This window comes from Rattus norvegicus, chromosome 12 (assembly GCF_021556685.1).
Source record: "Rattus norvegicus strain SHRSP/BbbUtx chromosome 12, alternate assembly SHRSP_T2T, whole genome shotgun sequence".
Lineage (NCBI taxonomy): Eukaryota > Metazoa > Chordata > Mammalia > Rodentia > Muridae > Rattus > Rattus norvegicus.
Window position 1 is genome coordinate 45,414,528 of NC_141545.1, and position 14,251 is coordinate 45,428,778.

General features: G+C 52.2%; 1 protein-coding gene across 3 annotated transcripts in view; it reads left to right on the forward strand.

Annotated features, from left to right (window-relative positions):
• The window catches only part of Rnft2 (ring finger protein, transmembrane 2), a 58,022-nt gene extending 43,813 nt beyond the window's left edge, over positions 1-14,209 (forward strand). For 2 of the 3 annotated variants that reach the window (XM_087578492.1, XM_087578491.1), the window contains exons 8-12: positions 2,133-2,282; positions 3,525-3,590; positions 3,721-3,822; positions 11,509-11,634; positions 11,940-14,209. In XM_087578492.1, coding sequence (XP_087434618.1) covers positions 2,133-2,282; positions 3,525-3,590; positions 3,721-3,822; positions 11,509-11,634; positions 11,940-12,059 — 564 coding nt within the window. In that variant the 3' untranslated portion in view covers positions 12,060-14,209. Of the gene's footprint in view, positions 1-2,132; positions 2,283-3,524; positions 3,591-3,720; positions 3,823-11,508 lie in introns of all 3 variants that reach the window. The other variant, NM_001107144.2, reaches the window with a different exon arrangement.
• Positions 14,210-14,251: the final 42 nt, after the last annotated feature.

Consider the following 14,251-nt stretch of genomic DNA (forward strand, 5'->3'; position numbering starts at 1 on the left):
GTGTGGGAAGTCCTGGTTACTTTGTTAGAGGACTTACAGGCACAGAGCTCACTGACATTTTTAAGGCTGTGGACATCCGAGGAAGGACTGTTGGCTCGTGTGTGTGTGTGTGTGTGTGTGTGTGTGTGTGTGTGTGTGTGTGTGTGTGAGAGAGAGAGAGAGAGAGAGACTCAGTCTTATTTATTCAAGTGTGATTTATGTATAATAAAGTACACAGGCTTGCAGCATAATTTCTGTGGGGCATGTGACCACACCTACATAAGTACCACCACAGTGAAGAAGCCATTTTCCATAATCCCCTGGTGCTCCTTAGAGTCTCATCCTCACCCTGGACAGCCACAGTTCATCTCACGCTGGCTTAATGTTACCAGGTCTAAGACTGTGTGTAAGCAAGGGTTGTCGTGGAGAGAGAGGTGGGGTGCATGTATGTGAGAGAGAGAGATTGTGTGTACCCGAGTGTGCATGTGTGTGTGAGAGAAAAAGAGAAGTGCATGTGTGAGAGAGACAGGTCTATGTTTGTGCATGTGTGTGTGTGTGTGTGAGAGAGAGAGAGAGAGAGACAGAGACAGAGACAGAGAAGGGGTGTGTGCGTGTATATGTGTGAGAGAGAGGGTGTGTGTGTGAGAGAGAGGGGTGTGGGTGGTGTGTATGTGTGTGAGAGAGGGATGTGTGTATGTGTGAGAGAGAAGGGTGTGTGTATGTGTGAGGTGTGTGTGTGTTAGAGAGAGAGGGGTGTGTGTGTGTGAGAGAGAGAGAGGTATGTGAGGTGTGTATGTGTGAGAGAGAGGGGTATGTGTGTGTATGTGAGAGAGAGAGGTGTATGTGAGAGGAGGCACGCGTGCATGTGTGTGGATGTGTGTGTGTGTGTGAGAGGGGGGTATGAGTGTGTAAGGGGGACATGTGTGTGTATGTGTGCATGCAGACTCCCCAAATTGATGATGACTGTCTTTCTCAACAACTCTACTCTATATACTGAGGCAGGATCTCTAACTGAACCTGGAGCTCACTGACCCACTGCTCTAGTTAGCCAGCTTTCCCTGGGGATTCCCTTGCCCCTGCTCCCCAAACACTGGGGCTATACCCCGCCTGCCTGGGTTTCTATGGGTGGTAGGGACCTGAACTCTGGTCTTTACATTTGTTTGATGAACTTCTTTATCCACTAAGCCATCTCCCTAGCCCAGCATGGAGGCTGTTATAACCATCTTCGAAGAAACACAATGCCTGTGAAACCCGTCCATGTTGATAGACTAATCAGTCCTCTGTTACTTACAATCATGGGGTAGTCTCCTATTTCATAAATATTGCCTGAATCGGTGTTGAGTGCTCCGCCACGAGGGTGCACCTGGGCAGTTTCCAGTCAGTGGGTGACTATGGCTGCCAAGAACATTTTCTACAAGTGGGCCCAACTCCATTTCTGTCAGGGAACATCCATGTTTACATTCAGTAGAGCCCATGATGAGGGACCTTACTCCTCCCCATCTCCTAGCAGAGGCCCTCCCTCCTGAGGTTTGTTCAAGGCCAAAGGGAAGCGGAACCTGAACCTCGAGCATCCCCAGCACTGGAGCAGGTCCTCTCCCTGCTCAGTATTCTTGTCTCAGAGCAACCCCTGGGGTGAGAGACGAACCTCATTCTGAGAGTCAACCAGGAGCAAGGCCCCAATGCTAAGATATTTCCCAAGATGTCATCTACAAGAGGTAGAACTGCAGGAGTGGCTTCTGCCTTGGCTCCCAGCCTGGTCTCCCTTACCTCTATCCTGTGGTGCCAGAGTCGGCCCTCTTGGGTAGTTTGGGGGAGGTGGCGAGCTACCTTCTGCCCTCCTTACTGCTCTCAGGTGGACAGTTGACCACACCCACGCCTTATCCCAAGCGCTCTGCTTCACCATCCCTGATACCCGATCCTGACACTTCGATCCTGGGGACAGTGGGCAGTGGGTGGTGGACAAGGACTTCAGGCGGGAGCCACGTCTCCTGGCCATATCCATCGGTCCCCATTAGAGCTGGCTTGAGTGCTTTCCAAAGCTGATTAATGGCCTGCCTGTGACCTGGACTGTCATTACGGCCCTGCCTGGGCCCCAGCTCTGTCCTCTGGGTCTTTGCTGCTAACACTAATTGATGCTTTTTGTGTGGCTGCAGGGAAAGTTTTATCTGGTCATCGAGGAGCTGAGCCAGCTGTTCAGGTCGCTTGTCCCCATCCAGCTGTGGTACAAGTACATCATGGGGGACGACTCCTCCGACAGCTACTTCCTAGGAGGGGTCCTGATCATCCTCTACAGTCTCTGCAAGGTAAGGGGCTGGCTGAGCCAGGCTCCAGGGGCCGTTGAGCATCCAGGACCAGTCACTAATGTCTCCATGTTTTAAATCAAAATGTGTCTCCAGTAACATAGCATTAACCATCCATTAGTCTGTCCTTTGCTTCCTTCTTTCTGGTGCTGGGAACTGAACCCAGGGCTCTGCGCATAGCAGGCGGGCACTCTACCGTCACACTGTATCCCTGTCTAACATCAGTGTTAGACATCCTATGTTCCCAAGCCATCCTTGAACTCCCAGTCCTCCTGCATCAGTCTCTGGAGAAGCTGGGAAGGATTATAGACCTGCATGACCAGGGCTGGCTGCTGCTTACCTTAGGCTGTGGACAGGCAGTGTGGCATTTGCTCTCACAGTGTGGTGCAACCACCTCCTCTATATGGTTCCAAAGCCTGTCCCAATTTCACCAACAAGCCTAGCACCCAGCTTTTCTGGAGAGCGGCCATTCTCCATCCCTCCTGCTCCCCAGCCTCCAGCAGACACCAACTCTGTCTTCACACATTTGCTGGTGCTGGGTGTTCACTCATGCTGGGATGTACAATGACATCTTGGGTGTGGCTTGTTTGACTTAAAACATTTTTGAGATTCACCTACATCCTAGCATCATAGCACACACTAATACTTTTAAAAACTGTATTTAGCATTGGAGGTGAGACATGCACAAGCTATGGTGCACATATGAGGTCAGAGGACAACCTGTGGGAAGCAGGTCTCTCCTTCCCCACTGGGTTCTAGGGATTGAACTCAGGAGGTCAGGCTTGAACCTTGAACCTTATTGAACCATCTTACTGGCCCCAAACAATAAACTCCCATTCTCTTGCTTGCCTCTCTCCTCTCTTCCTTCTCTGTTTCTGGCTTTAAAGGGCCTAGGGACAATGAATGTATCCACTTTGCTTCTTTCCACCAAGACCAGCCAAGCAGTCTGTGCAGAACCAGCCTTGGGGGCCTTATCTTGCTCACTGTGATCAGCTACGAGTGGCTGCCATAGTGCTGGGAAAGCGACGTGATCGATTAGTAATGCCTGCACTAGGCTTGGCAAGGGGAAAGACAGTACTCACGCTGTTTGATCAGAGTAAGGGAGACTGTTGATTCTGGGTGTCAGGACAGAAGTCAGGCAAAACTGATAGAAACTGGAAGACGTTTTTCTGAAATGATCAGTCAAAGCCCAAGGTGGAGACTGCTGGGAGATTGTTCTCAGCCTTCCCTCTACTCTCCTTTCAGTCGTTCGACATCTGCGGTCGCGTGGGCGGACTCAGGAAAGCACTGAAGCTCCTTTGCACCTCCCAGGTAAGTGAGTCCCAGCCCCAAAGAACCAGATGGTGCAGCCCACAGCAGCCCTTCCTTACCTTGCAGACATTGCCTCACTGAAAGGCTTATGGCTGTGTTTTGTCTCCCCTTCCCCTTCTCCCTCAAACAGAATTACGGGGTCAGAGCCACAGGGCAGCAGTGCACGGAGGCTGGCGCCGTCTGCGCCATCTGCCAGGCTGAGTTCCGAGACCCCATGATTCTCCTGTGCCAGGTGAGCGCCCCCAGTGGGACCCTACTCTAGGAAAAGCCGGTCCTGTGAGCGCATGTCTGGGCTCCAGTGTGGTCTTTAGGGGCAATCTGCTCACAACTAGAGGCGTCTATACCAAGGTTTAAATCTCCGCCCTCTTCTTTCTGGCTGAGTTGCTTTTCCTCAGTGTTGTTGGTAAATGTAATGCGTGTCCATCCATCTTGGTGTGGCGTAACACCAGACTGTCCTGAGTGCAAGTCCCAGACACCTCCATTCCGATAGGTATTCCCTGCTGGTGAAATGAACCAAATGAAAATATATTGCCAGGTTTACTAGGGGCACCTCTCAGCGTGGAGGAAGAGTAGTTAAGTCGCCACAGACAGGAGGACAGAGAGAAAGAAGAGAGAGAAGCAGGTATGGAGGGTGGTGATCAAAATGTCTGGATTATGTACTGAGAACTAGGGGAGAGGAAGCCTGGGCCGGAAAGTTCAGCATACAGGGCAGGGTACCCTGGGAGAACCTAGAGGCTAGGTCTACTTTGGAATACAAAGTAAGCACCTCAACTGCAGGCCCCAGGTCTGAAACACAGTCTTTAGAAATGGCCACATGGACGTAGCTCAGGGCTCGCTCGTGCTGACTGTGCATTGCACCACCCAACACCTCCGGCCCTAGCAACAGTCGATGGTTTTTGCTGTTATTTTGAGACAGGGTCTCATTGTCTAGCTCAGGAATCCTCCTGCCTCCACCTCCCAGCACTGAGATCACAGGCGTGCACCACCACACCCGGCTTCTAGGAGTGTTCTTGATCCCTGGGGCAATATGGGGGTGTCACCCCATCTCCCCAGGACAGATGTAAAATGACCATGATGCGTATACCGCGTGTGTATCCCGTGTGTCCGACCACAGTTAGAGGAGTGTGGAACTGTCTGCACCATCGCTGTGTGGAGCTGACGCTGCGTGACTCACCACGGCAGCTGCCAGTTCCGTCTTTATTATTTTCAGTAAAGTTATCGATATCCATTGTTTTCATTTTTATCGGGGTCCCCAGGCCACAGTGGTAAGCACTTTGACTCCCTAATGTGCCCCTTCACCTCTTCCTGACCCCCGGGGGCCAGGTGTCAATTCAGTAAGTGTGGGCTGGGTGCGGGCAGAGTTCAGAGGAGAGGCGGAGGACACACAGAGCCGGTCCCCTCCCTGGGAAGCTGGCGCTCTCCTTAGGGATTCAGACTCATACTCATAAATAACTATGCAACGAGGCAGGCAGTGATAAGAGCTGTGGAAGAGAGATTCATGGAGAGTCCCCAGGGGCCAGGGCAGAGAGCGAAGTGTTCCAGAATGGGGAGGCTTTTTGCATAAGCCCTGGTTCCAGAAGGAATGAGAAGAAAGGCAGATGGCCTCCCTAACACCCTTGGAAGATGGGATAGGAGGTGGGGTCCTCTTTTAGCATTAGCAAGAAAAATTTGTTATTGCTGTTTGAGAGACTTTGAAGGAGTTTGGTTTTAACTGAATTTTTAATGCTCTTTCTGTCTTTTTTTTTTTTTCCTTTGAGACTGGGTCTTACATAGCCCAGCCTCAAACTCACGAAGCGGCTGAGAATGGCTGAGCCTGAGTCTTCTGCCTCTGCCTCTCAAGCGCTGGGATTACAGGTGTGTAACGCTGTGCGTGGCCAGGACCTCAAGGGTTCTGAACAAACAAGCTACTAACTGAGCCGCAGCCCCATCCCCTACTGTGATCTGCTTTTACATTGGCAGCGAGGCCAGGCGTGGTGGTGTACTTCTTGAATCCCAGCACTTGAGAGGCAGACAGAAGGATCTGCCTCCATGAGTTCAAGGCTAGCCCGGTCTCCCTGGCAAACCCCTGTCCAAACAAGCAAATAGAACGGCAGTTTGCGTGCCCAAGACAAACTTCAGAAAGGAGGCATGACAGCCCGAACTAGAATTTGCAACTGGGTTTGGGTCCCAGGACGGGGAGGAAGATAAATCTGCTGTGTTTTGAAGATGTTTAAATCAAGCTGAGAGTCCTTCCTTAATAACAAGTCAGCCCAGTTCTCGCAGCTTTCGTAGATGTGCTATTCAGTCATGCAGTAATTGGAGGGGAAACTGAGGCTGGGTGAGGGCCAAGTTTCCATCATCGAACTTTCCATATTCCAGAACAAAAGGCTTTTTTAAGTAAAAAGATTGTTTGCAGGATATACAAGGATGGGAGCTAGCAAGGCAACAAGGGCCTCGGTGGTTGAGGGCGTTGGCTACATAGCCCGATGGCCTGAGTTCAGTCCCTAGAACCACGTGGTGGAAGGAGAGAACCATTCCCCATATGTTCTCCAACCTCCACCACAGCGTATGCACACACAGGGAATAATACATCCACACATACGTACACATATATATACATACATACATAATACATATATAGTGATAGATACATATATGCATGCATGTATACCTATGTGTATACAGGACACACAGATGCATGCATAGTACATGCATGTATACGTGCATGTATGCATCCATATGTGCTTGGTACATGCATCTATACATATGTATATACGTAATACATACATGTATACATACTTACTTGCATGCAAAGACTGGTGACAGGCTGCTTGCCCTTGTCACCAGGTCTCTGTCCTGTACTAACCACAGAAGCAACACATTTGCCAGCTTTCTTTATCTCTTGACAAAGACATTTTATAGAATTCACAATCACGACAAACATAGCACATGCACGTGTTTACTGTGCACCATGTCTGTGTACACGCATACAAACACGTACACCCATAAACATCTTTTAAAACAAACTGAACTTGCAGCAAATCTCCCTGAGCTATGTGTCACTCGGTGCCATTGTTACCTGTGGCTGGTGCTCAGAGACCACCCCTCCTTGTGCCTTACAGCCACAGAGCTGACATTCAGTGGATAGACCACCATTGGTGTGGCTATTTTCTGAGAGGCACAGCCTCTTACCACTTCTTGCGAAGAAGGCTGTCACGAAGGTGACTGAAATAGATTGATCGTGCCTGCCTGAGCCCACGGTGTTGATTAAATGAGTTCACTCAGGTAGCTCCTCAGAAGCCCACGTGACCTGGGATGGGGCTCATCACATGGTAGCTGTTCCCGGCAGGCAGACGCTATGTCTTGGTGGTGGGCTCTTGGCAGGAATTCCTAGTTGGTAGAACTCCTGGGTGAGAGGGCCCTCAGTTTGATGGGTCTTGCTAAATTGCCTTCAATGGAGAGACTGCCTGCCTGTTCTCCACAGAGTGCCCCAGCCCTTGCCCCTTCCCTCGCTTGCACACAGCATTACCGAAGCCCTCGCTCGCTCGCTTACTCGGTTTTGCCAGACTGACAGGTGACAGTGCTGCCGAGCTTCGCTTTCATTTGCATCTCTCTAATTATGAGCGTGGCTGGGCAGCACCGCTCGCGCTTTGGAGCCATCTGTATTTCCTTCTCTGTGACGGGGATTATCTGAACATAATGGCGAGGTGAAATTCGTTCTCCTGGCAGTCTCTCTGAGCCTCAATCTGCCTGTCTCTTCCATTCTTGCACCATGTCTTCCCAAAGGTGGATGCGGAACTCTTGGGAGGGGGGCAGACAAGACACCACTGTCCTAGAGTTAGGAGTGACAGCCGCAAACAATGGCTGAAGACACACAAGCATTGCCAGACGGAGCTCACATCTCCACCTGCTCGCTGGTGTATTCTGGGCCTGCAAGGGTAGCGGCGACCTGTGAGGCGAAAGGGCCTTACCTCACTGAATGAATGAATGAGCTCAGATGTCACTTAAGAAAGGCTTCCCCATTTGTGCCCCCCAAACTAGCTGTGATGCTGGCTACTGTGTTCTTACATAGCGTGTTTTTATACGCTATAGACTTACACACAGTGGTCTCACACACTGGGTTTTCACCACAGACACCTTTCCAGTTGCATGATTACTTATGGAGGGAATGATTGTGTGAGACCTCTCTCCCCTTGGCCAAACTGCAAACACCTCGAGAGTGGAGGCTACAGCTCTCTTGTTTAGCAGTAGAGACATAGTCTGGGCACCCGCAGTGAGTGGGTGGGGAGATGGGATGGATACTTGGATGGATGGAAATGGGTGGATATGAGTGGGTGAGTGGATGGGTGGGTGGGTGGATGGGTGTGTGGGTGGGTGTGTGGGTGGGTGGATGGGTGGGTGGGTGAGTGGGTGGATGGATGGATGGATGGGTGGATGGATGGATGGATGGATGGATAGGTGGGTGGGTGGGTGGATGGATGGGTGGGTGGGTGGATGGATGGATGGATGGGTGGATGGATGGATAGATGGGTGGGTGGGTGGGTGGATGGATGGGTGGGTGGGTGGATGGATGGATGGGTGGATGGATGGATAGATGGATAGATGGGTGGGTGGGTGGATGGGTGGGTGGGTGGATGGGTGGGTGGGTGGGTGGATGGATGGATGGATGGATGGATGGATGGATGGATAGATGGGTGGGTGGGTGGATGGGTGGGTGGGTGGATGGGTGGGTGGGTGGATGGATGGATGGATGGATGGATGGATGGGTGGATGGATGGATGGATGGGTGGATAGGTGGGTGGGTGGGTGGATGGATGGGTGGATAGGTGGGTGGGTGGGTGGATGGATGGATGGATGGATGGATGGATGGATGGATGGATAGATGGGTGGATGGATGGATGGATGGGTGGATAGGTGGGTGGGTGGGTGGATGGATGGGTGGATAGGTGGGTGGGTGGGTGGATGGATGGATGGATGGATGGATGGCCCACCTGTCTGACCTTCTAAGAGTTACCAGGTGAACCCTAGCACATCACTTCCTCTGCCCTCAGTGTTCCCCTTAAGGTAGTGCCCGGAAACAGATTGCAGATGGATAGTAGGCAGTGAGTATCCTCAGAGGCTGCAGCTCTGTTCCAGTGCTGGTCCTAGTAGTCTTCCCACATGTGCTCATGGTATGCTGCCTACCAAGATACAGGAACTCAGGAAATGGGGATGCTCAGCCTGCAGTCATGCTCCTTTGCCAGAGAGCAGAGAGTGTCAGAGAACAAAGCACATTCCTAGTTCTGGGTCGCTGTGAGCCTGGCTGAGGCTGCGAACGACTGACAAGACACCCTTTGATTTGGGCCTAAAAAGTGCTCATACCTGATGCATAAGAGGCTATATCTTTACCTTAAGACTGTGGGGAGGGGTTGGGGATTTAGCTCAGTGGTAGAGCTCTTGCCTAGCAAGCACAAGGCCCTGGGTTCGGTCCCCAGCTCCGAAAAAAAGAAAAAAAGACAGTGGGGAGAGAGGAGCCTTGCTTATTAACAGAGCAGATCTGGGCTCAGAAAGGCAAAGACATGCTTGCCCAAGATACAGAACCAGAATTCACACCCAGAGCCTCTAGTGTTGTTGGCTCTGCCCTTTCTGCTAAGCCTTGGCCTCTTGCCTGAAGTCAATGAAGGCTGTGCTGGGGAATTCGACTACCTCTCCTAGAATTCTTGCCAACCTGACGAGATCTGTCCAACGCACCCTCTTCAGGGAGAGGGAATAGCTCAGCTGGGATCCAGGCTGTGAACACCTTCCCGGGACTGCTGCACCCTTTCCTTTACGTGCACTTTCTTTTTTTTTTTTTTTTTTTCTTTTCTTTTTTTCAAGCTGGGGACTGAATCCAGGGCCTTGTGCTTGCTAGGCAAGCGCTCTACCACTGAGCTAAATCCCCAACCCCTTACATGCACTTTCTAAGCACCAACTTCCCTTAAGTCCTAGCTCCATAACCAAGCAGTACAAGTCACACAGTGACCCTGGCCCTCCAGGCCATCATCCACCCAAGGGTGAGAAGCATGTCCTGGGCAGGTGTGGGTCTCTTGATGCAGTCAGAGGGAATGATGCTTGCAGCTGTGTGTTAAAAAGCAAAACATGTCTTAGGCTGCAGCTTAATTCCAAGTCTGGACATGACTGGCCTAGTTGTGACTGAAAAGACTCTAAGATTGATTGATCGATTGATTGATTGATTGACTGATTGATTGATTCATGTATATTTGCGTGTGTGTGTTGTTGTTTGCTGCATAATAGCCACATCTTCAGCAATGCTTTTACAGAATAGGTTGTTTCTGACCTCACGTCTCAGACCCTCACAGTATGCACATATACACAATGGCACAGGATAGACAGTGAGTGACTTTGCTCTAGGCTCAGGCACTGTGTATCAGCTACCACTGCTGCGTAACAAGTTATTCCAAAATGTGGCGACAGCACTATAAACATCTGTGCTCTCACAGTCCCACGGGCCACAAATCCAAGCACGTATTCACTGTGCCTCTGCTTCGAGGTAACTCATGGGTAGCAGTGAGAGCCTCCTAGCTCCTGAGGGAGCAGCCTCTTCCAAGCTTTAGGAGATGGTTGTGAGCTGGATTCAGATCCTTGTGGCCTGTGGGACAAAAGGTCCTTGGTGACTGTTGTGGCCACAAATAGCCCTAGCTTCCTTGTCAAGCTGGTATTGTTGGAGCAAGCCCATGAGGACCTCCGAGAGCAATAAGCAAAGTTAGTCATGGTTTTGTAATCTACTCCAGAGGTAACTTTCACTACTGTATTGTCCTTGTTTATAAGCAATGCACCATGGGTAGGGCCACAAGGAGGAAAAGGTCACAGCAGGCCCTGATACACTCTTGACTCCTACTGCCTAGCTGCTGTGTGTCCTCGGCCCTGTGTCTTCCCCTCTCTGAGTCTCTTTGCTGGGATGTGACCACATGGGTAGAGTTCATCACAGTGAAGGGACTACGAGACTGCTCATATCTGCCGCCTGCTAGACCCACCTGTGTCTGTCTGCTTGCTCTAGGCTCAGACAGATCTCCTGAAACGAGAGATGCCCTCTCCCTCCACAGCCCCTTCTTGCATGCAGGCCTGTGTCTTGGGTCTATCCATCCCTGTGCTGCTTGCTCTGAGTGTAACGAAGTTATTGATGAGACTCAGTCCCCAGGGCTCCTCTCCCAACTCCACGATTAGTGAGTCACAGCCTCACTCTCCATAGGGGCTGCACTCCTGCCCTCTGACCCCAGCTGGGGGAGTTTTCCAGCCCATCCTTCATATGCCTCCTCCCTCTGCAGGGGTGGACAGGGGCAGGCCAGGCTTCCTCAGCCCCTCAGCCAGGGCTCTGGGCAGGCGGGGTTCCCCGAATTCCTTCATTGCCGAGGAGGGTCTTCCTTACACTAGAGTCTCCTGAGTCTCCGTCCTGACTCACATTAATTTCTCAGACACAGTGATAGAGCTACTCAGGGCTGGACAGGGGTGGCACACAGTCACTTGTAACTCCAGTTTTGGGGGACCCAACACACATACATGCAGGTATAGAAATCTTTAAAAGACTATTAAGTCCACATTAGTATAAGCTGGTTTGTATGTGTAACAAACTGGGAAGGCAATTTGAGCTAGGCTTGGTAAGGAATAACCCCTGTCTGTCTGTCTGTCTGTGTCAGCATCCTCTTGCCCCTTGGACTCAGCCACACATCCTGGCCTCAGGACCTTTGCACATGCTGTCTTCTGTCAGGTGTGCCCTGCAGCCCACTCCACCCTCCCACGAAAGGTGCCACTTTCCCAGGATTGCTTCCCCAGGCCCCACCTCTGCCTTCCAGCCAGGGCACCAGCTACCCTGTGGTCTCCCCTCCTGGAGGGCATGCATGGATGACCTGGCTGCTATCGCCAGGCTCCTGGGTCACACTCACTCTGTCTGCTGTCCCCACAGCACGTGTTCTGTGAAGAGTGCCTCTGCCTATGGCTGGACAGGGAGCGCACCTGCCCGCTCTGCCGCTCCGTTGCCGTGGATACCCTGCGTTGCTGGAAGGATGGGGCCACGTCTGCACACTTGCAGGTGTACTAAGCTAAACACAAGTGTCTGGGGAGATGGGGAGGGCCCAGCATTGCTGAGCCCAGCCCTGAGGGTCCCTGGGAAAGAGCCTCCAGGACTTCCTCCTGCCTTCCACCACCTCTACCTGATGGCCCCAGGGCCCCCACGCCAACACTTCCTCACCACCCTGGTACAGTGTGTGCATCCTACCCCACTGGGAAGGGGAGCCCTCCTCACTCAGACTTGGCTTCGCCACAGGTAGGTGGTCTGTCCCCTGTAAGTGGAGAAATTACTGATACACAATCTCCCCTTATTTAACCTGCTTCCAGCTACTGGTACTCAATGCTGAAAACTGGTGTGAGCTGAGAGGGTACAGTCTGACCCAGGTCTGCACACAAGAGCCACTGGGAGAATGTCCAACATGTGAACACCAGGCTTCACCCACCTAGCTGACTTCACAGCATACAGGCAGTGAGGTCGAATGGTAGGAGCCTTAGAAAGACCGGACCTTGGTGATTCCTTTTTTCCTGGGCCCTGCCTGGGACAGTCAGTCTCAGAAGGGTCAGCTCGGGTCCAGAAGTACATGCCACCTGCCTTCTGTCATCTTCCGCCCTTCTCTTCTGCATTGTCCCTCACTGACAGCTCAGGCCTGTGCAGAGCTCTCATGGACATGGCTGCCTCTCCCACCCCAGGAGCCTTCAGTCCATGTCGTAAGTAGCACAGGGCTCCGGAGCGATCCATTTCCCATCCCTCTCTCTAGTGAGGTAATTAGCTCAGAGTCTCTGAAAAGACTGCTTCACATCCTTAACCAAACGCCTGAGCGGGACGAGGGGAGCATCAGGAGCAGCTCGCAGGTGCGCTTCACCGCAGCTTCTCCCCCCCACCCCCCCACCCCCCGGAAGCTCACTGATTGGAAACCTGGGACGAAATAGCACAGGTGACCACACAGAAGCCTCTGGAATTCTGCTGCCTCCACCAGCTCCCAGCTCTGCCCTCTCATGGTGGGCATCGCACAGCAGGCCAGCCCAAGCCACATTTCAGAAAGCTGCAAGGCCGGTGGGCAGGTTAGCATACACTCCATGGGTGGGATGGGGGGGGCGGTCCTCGGTGCTGGTCACCTCCTCTCTGTAGATTCAGGACTCCTGGGCACCCCTGCTGGGACTTCTTCCTCTGCATGGTCTCCCTGGCACTTTCTTGGTAGCAGTAACACAGCCTTTGCAGGGGACCAGGGCATCCTTCAAGCTCTGTTACTATGGCAATGGCCATGATGTTAAGCAGTCCCACTGTCTGGATGTTCTAAGAGGGAAGGGAGATTGACCCTTCTGTCTGGTTTGTCGGGGTACTTAGGAGAACCGCCTGCAACTGCCTAGCAAGCGCTCTACCACTGAGCTAAATCCCCAACCCCCTGCAACTGGTTTTTATCAAAGACATTGCTTTGCCTGAGACACTGTCAGCATTGTGGAGGGGTTGGAGCTGCAGGGGGTGCACAGAAGTGTAGCATGGGATGAATCAGAGGCAGCCATTGGGGTTGGGATTGGAAGCCTGACTTCAAACCTTGTGATATCCCTATACCCTGTATCCACCCCCACCCACTCCGTGGGGTCATAAAACCTAGCATGTTTACTTGCTGGGACCGAGAAAACTAGCAACAGGACTGAAGATGTAGCTCGGTGGGTAGAGGACTGGGCCAGCATGCCAGCAGCCCTGAGTTCCGTGGCCAGCACCACATAAACTAAGCATGGCGGCGCACACCTGAATTGCCTGCTCTGGGTGGGGGAGGCAGGGGGATCAGAAGGACAAGGTCTTTCCTTGGCTACATAGCAAGTTCCAGGGCAGCCCAGCCTCCACGAGACTCCATTTTAAAAGGGGGAAACAGGTAAACCAACAGTGTGGGTTACTTGGTGCACCAAGGGTTTAAACTGCCCCCGCATTACTTCTCTAACATCATGTAAATATAAACCATGCCTCTGCTATACAAGGAGCATCCCCGGGACAGTGAGATGCTCTTCAGTTCCCGTCCTTCCAGGGAACACCCTATCTGAGGAGCTCTTCAGGCAGAGCTCCCCAGGCACCAGGCTGTGGAAAGTGGACCCTGGAGAACACTCCCAGTTCACCTGCAGCACCACGTCGGTCAGGGGAGGATCAGGGGTCAGAATCTGGCTCCCAGTGTTTTGTGGATCACAGACTCAAATCCCTGAGTCCACAAAGTCTTGTTTGTGGGTGAGAACCTGAGAGTCCTAAGTTGGCAGAGGCCAATGAGAGGGCAAATGTTAAGAGTCTTTGCCCTGAGCTCTTAAGAGTACCCAGGTCCAATCCCAGCACTCACACCAAGGGGTTCAGAACTCAGAACTCCAGCTCCAGGGACACAAACGTCATCCAGAACCATGAGGGAAGAAGAAAAGTCTGCTTTGGGCCCGAGCCTAACAGGCCCAGCACCTTCCAAAGGGAACGACACAGGTACAGAGCCCTGGGACGACCGTCCCCCTGCTGAAGAGGAAGTGGGCGGCCAGCAGTCTGAGGTCTTCTGTGCTTTTGCTTTGGGACATGTCTTTGGTGTCGCTGAGAACCTTCTGCCAATAAACCTCCCCTGTGGCTGTAACTTGTATCCGTGAGTCACTGTGCCTCCTGAGGCCGGGTTGAC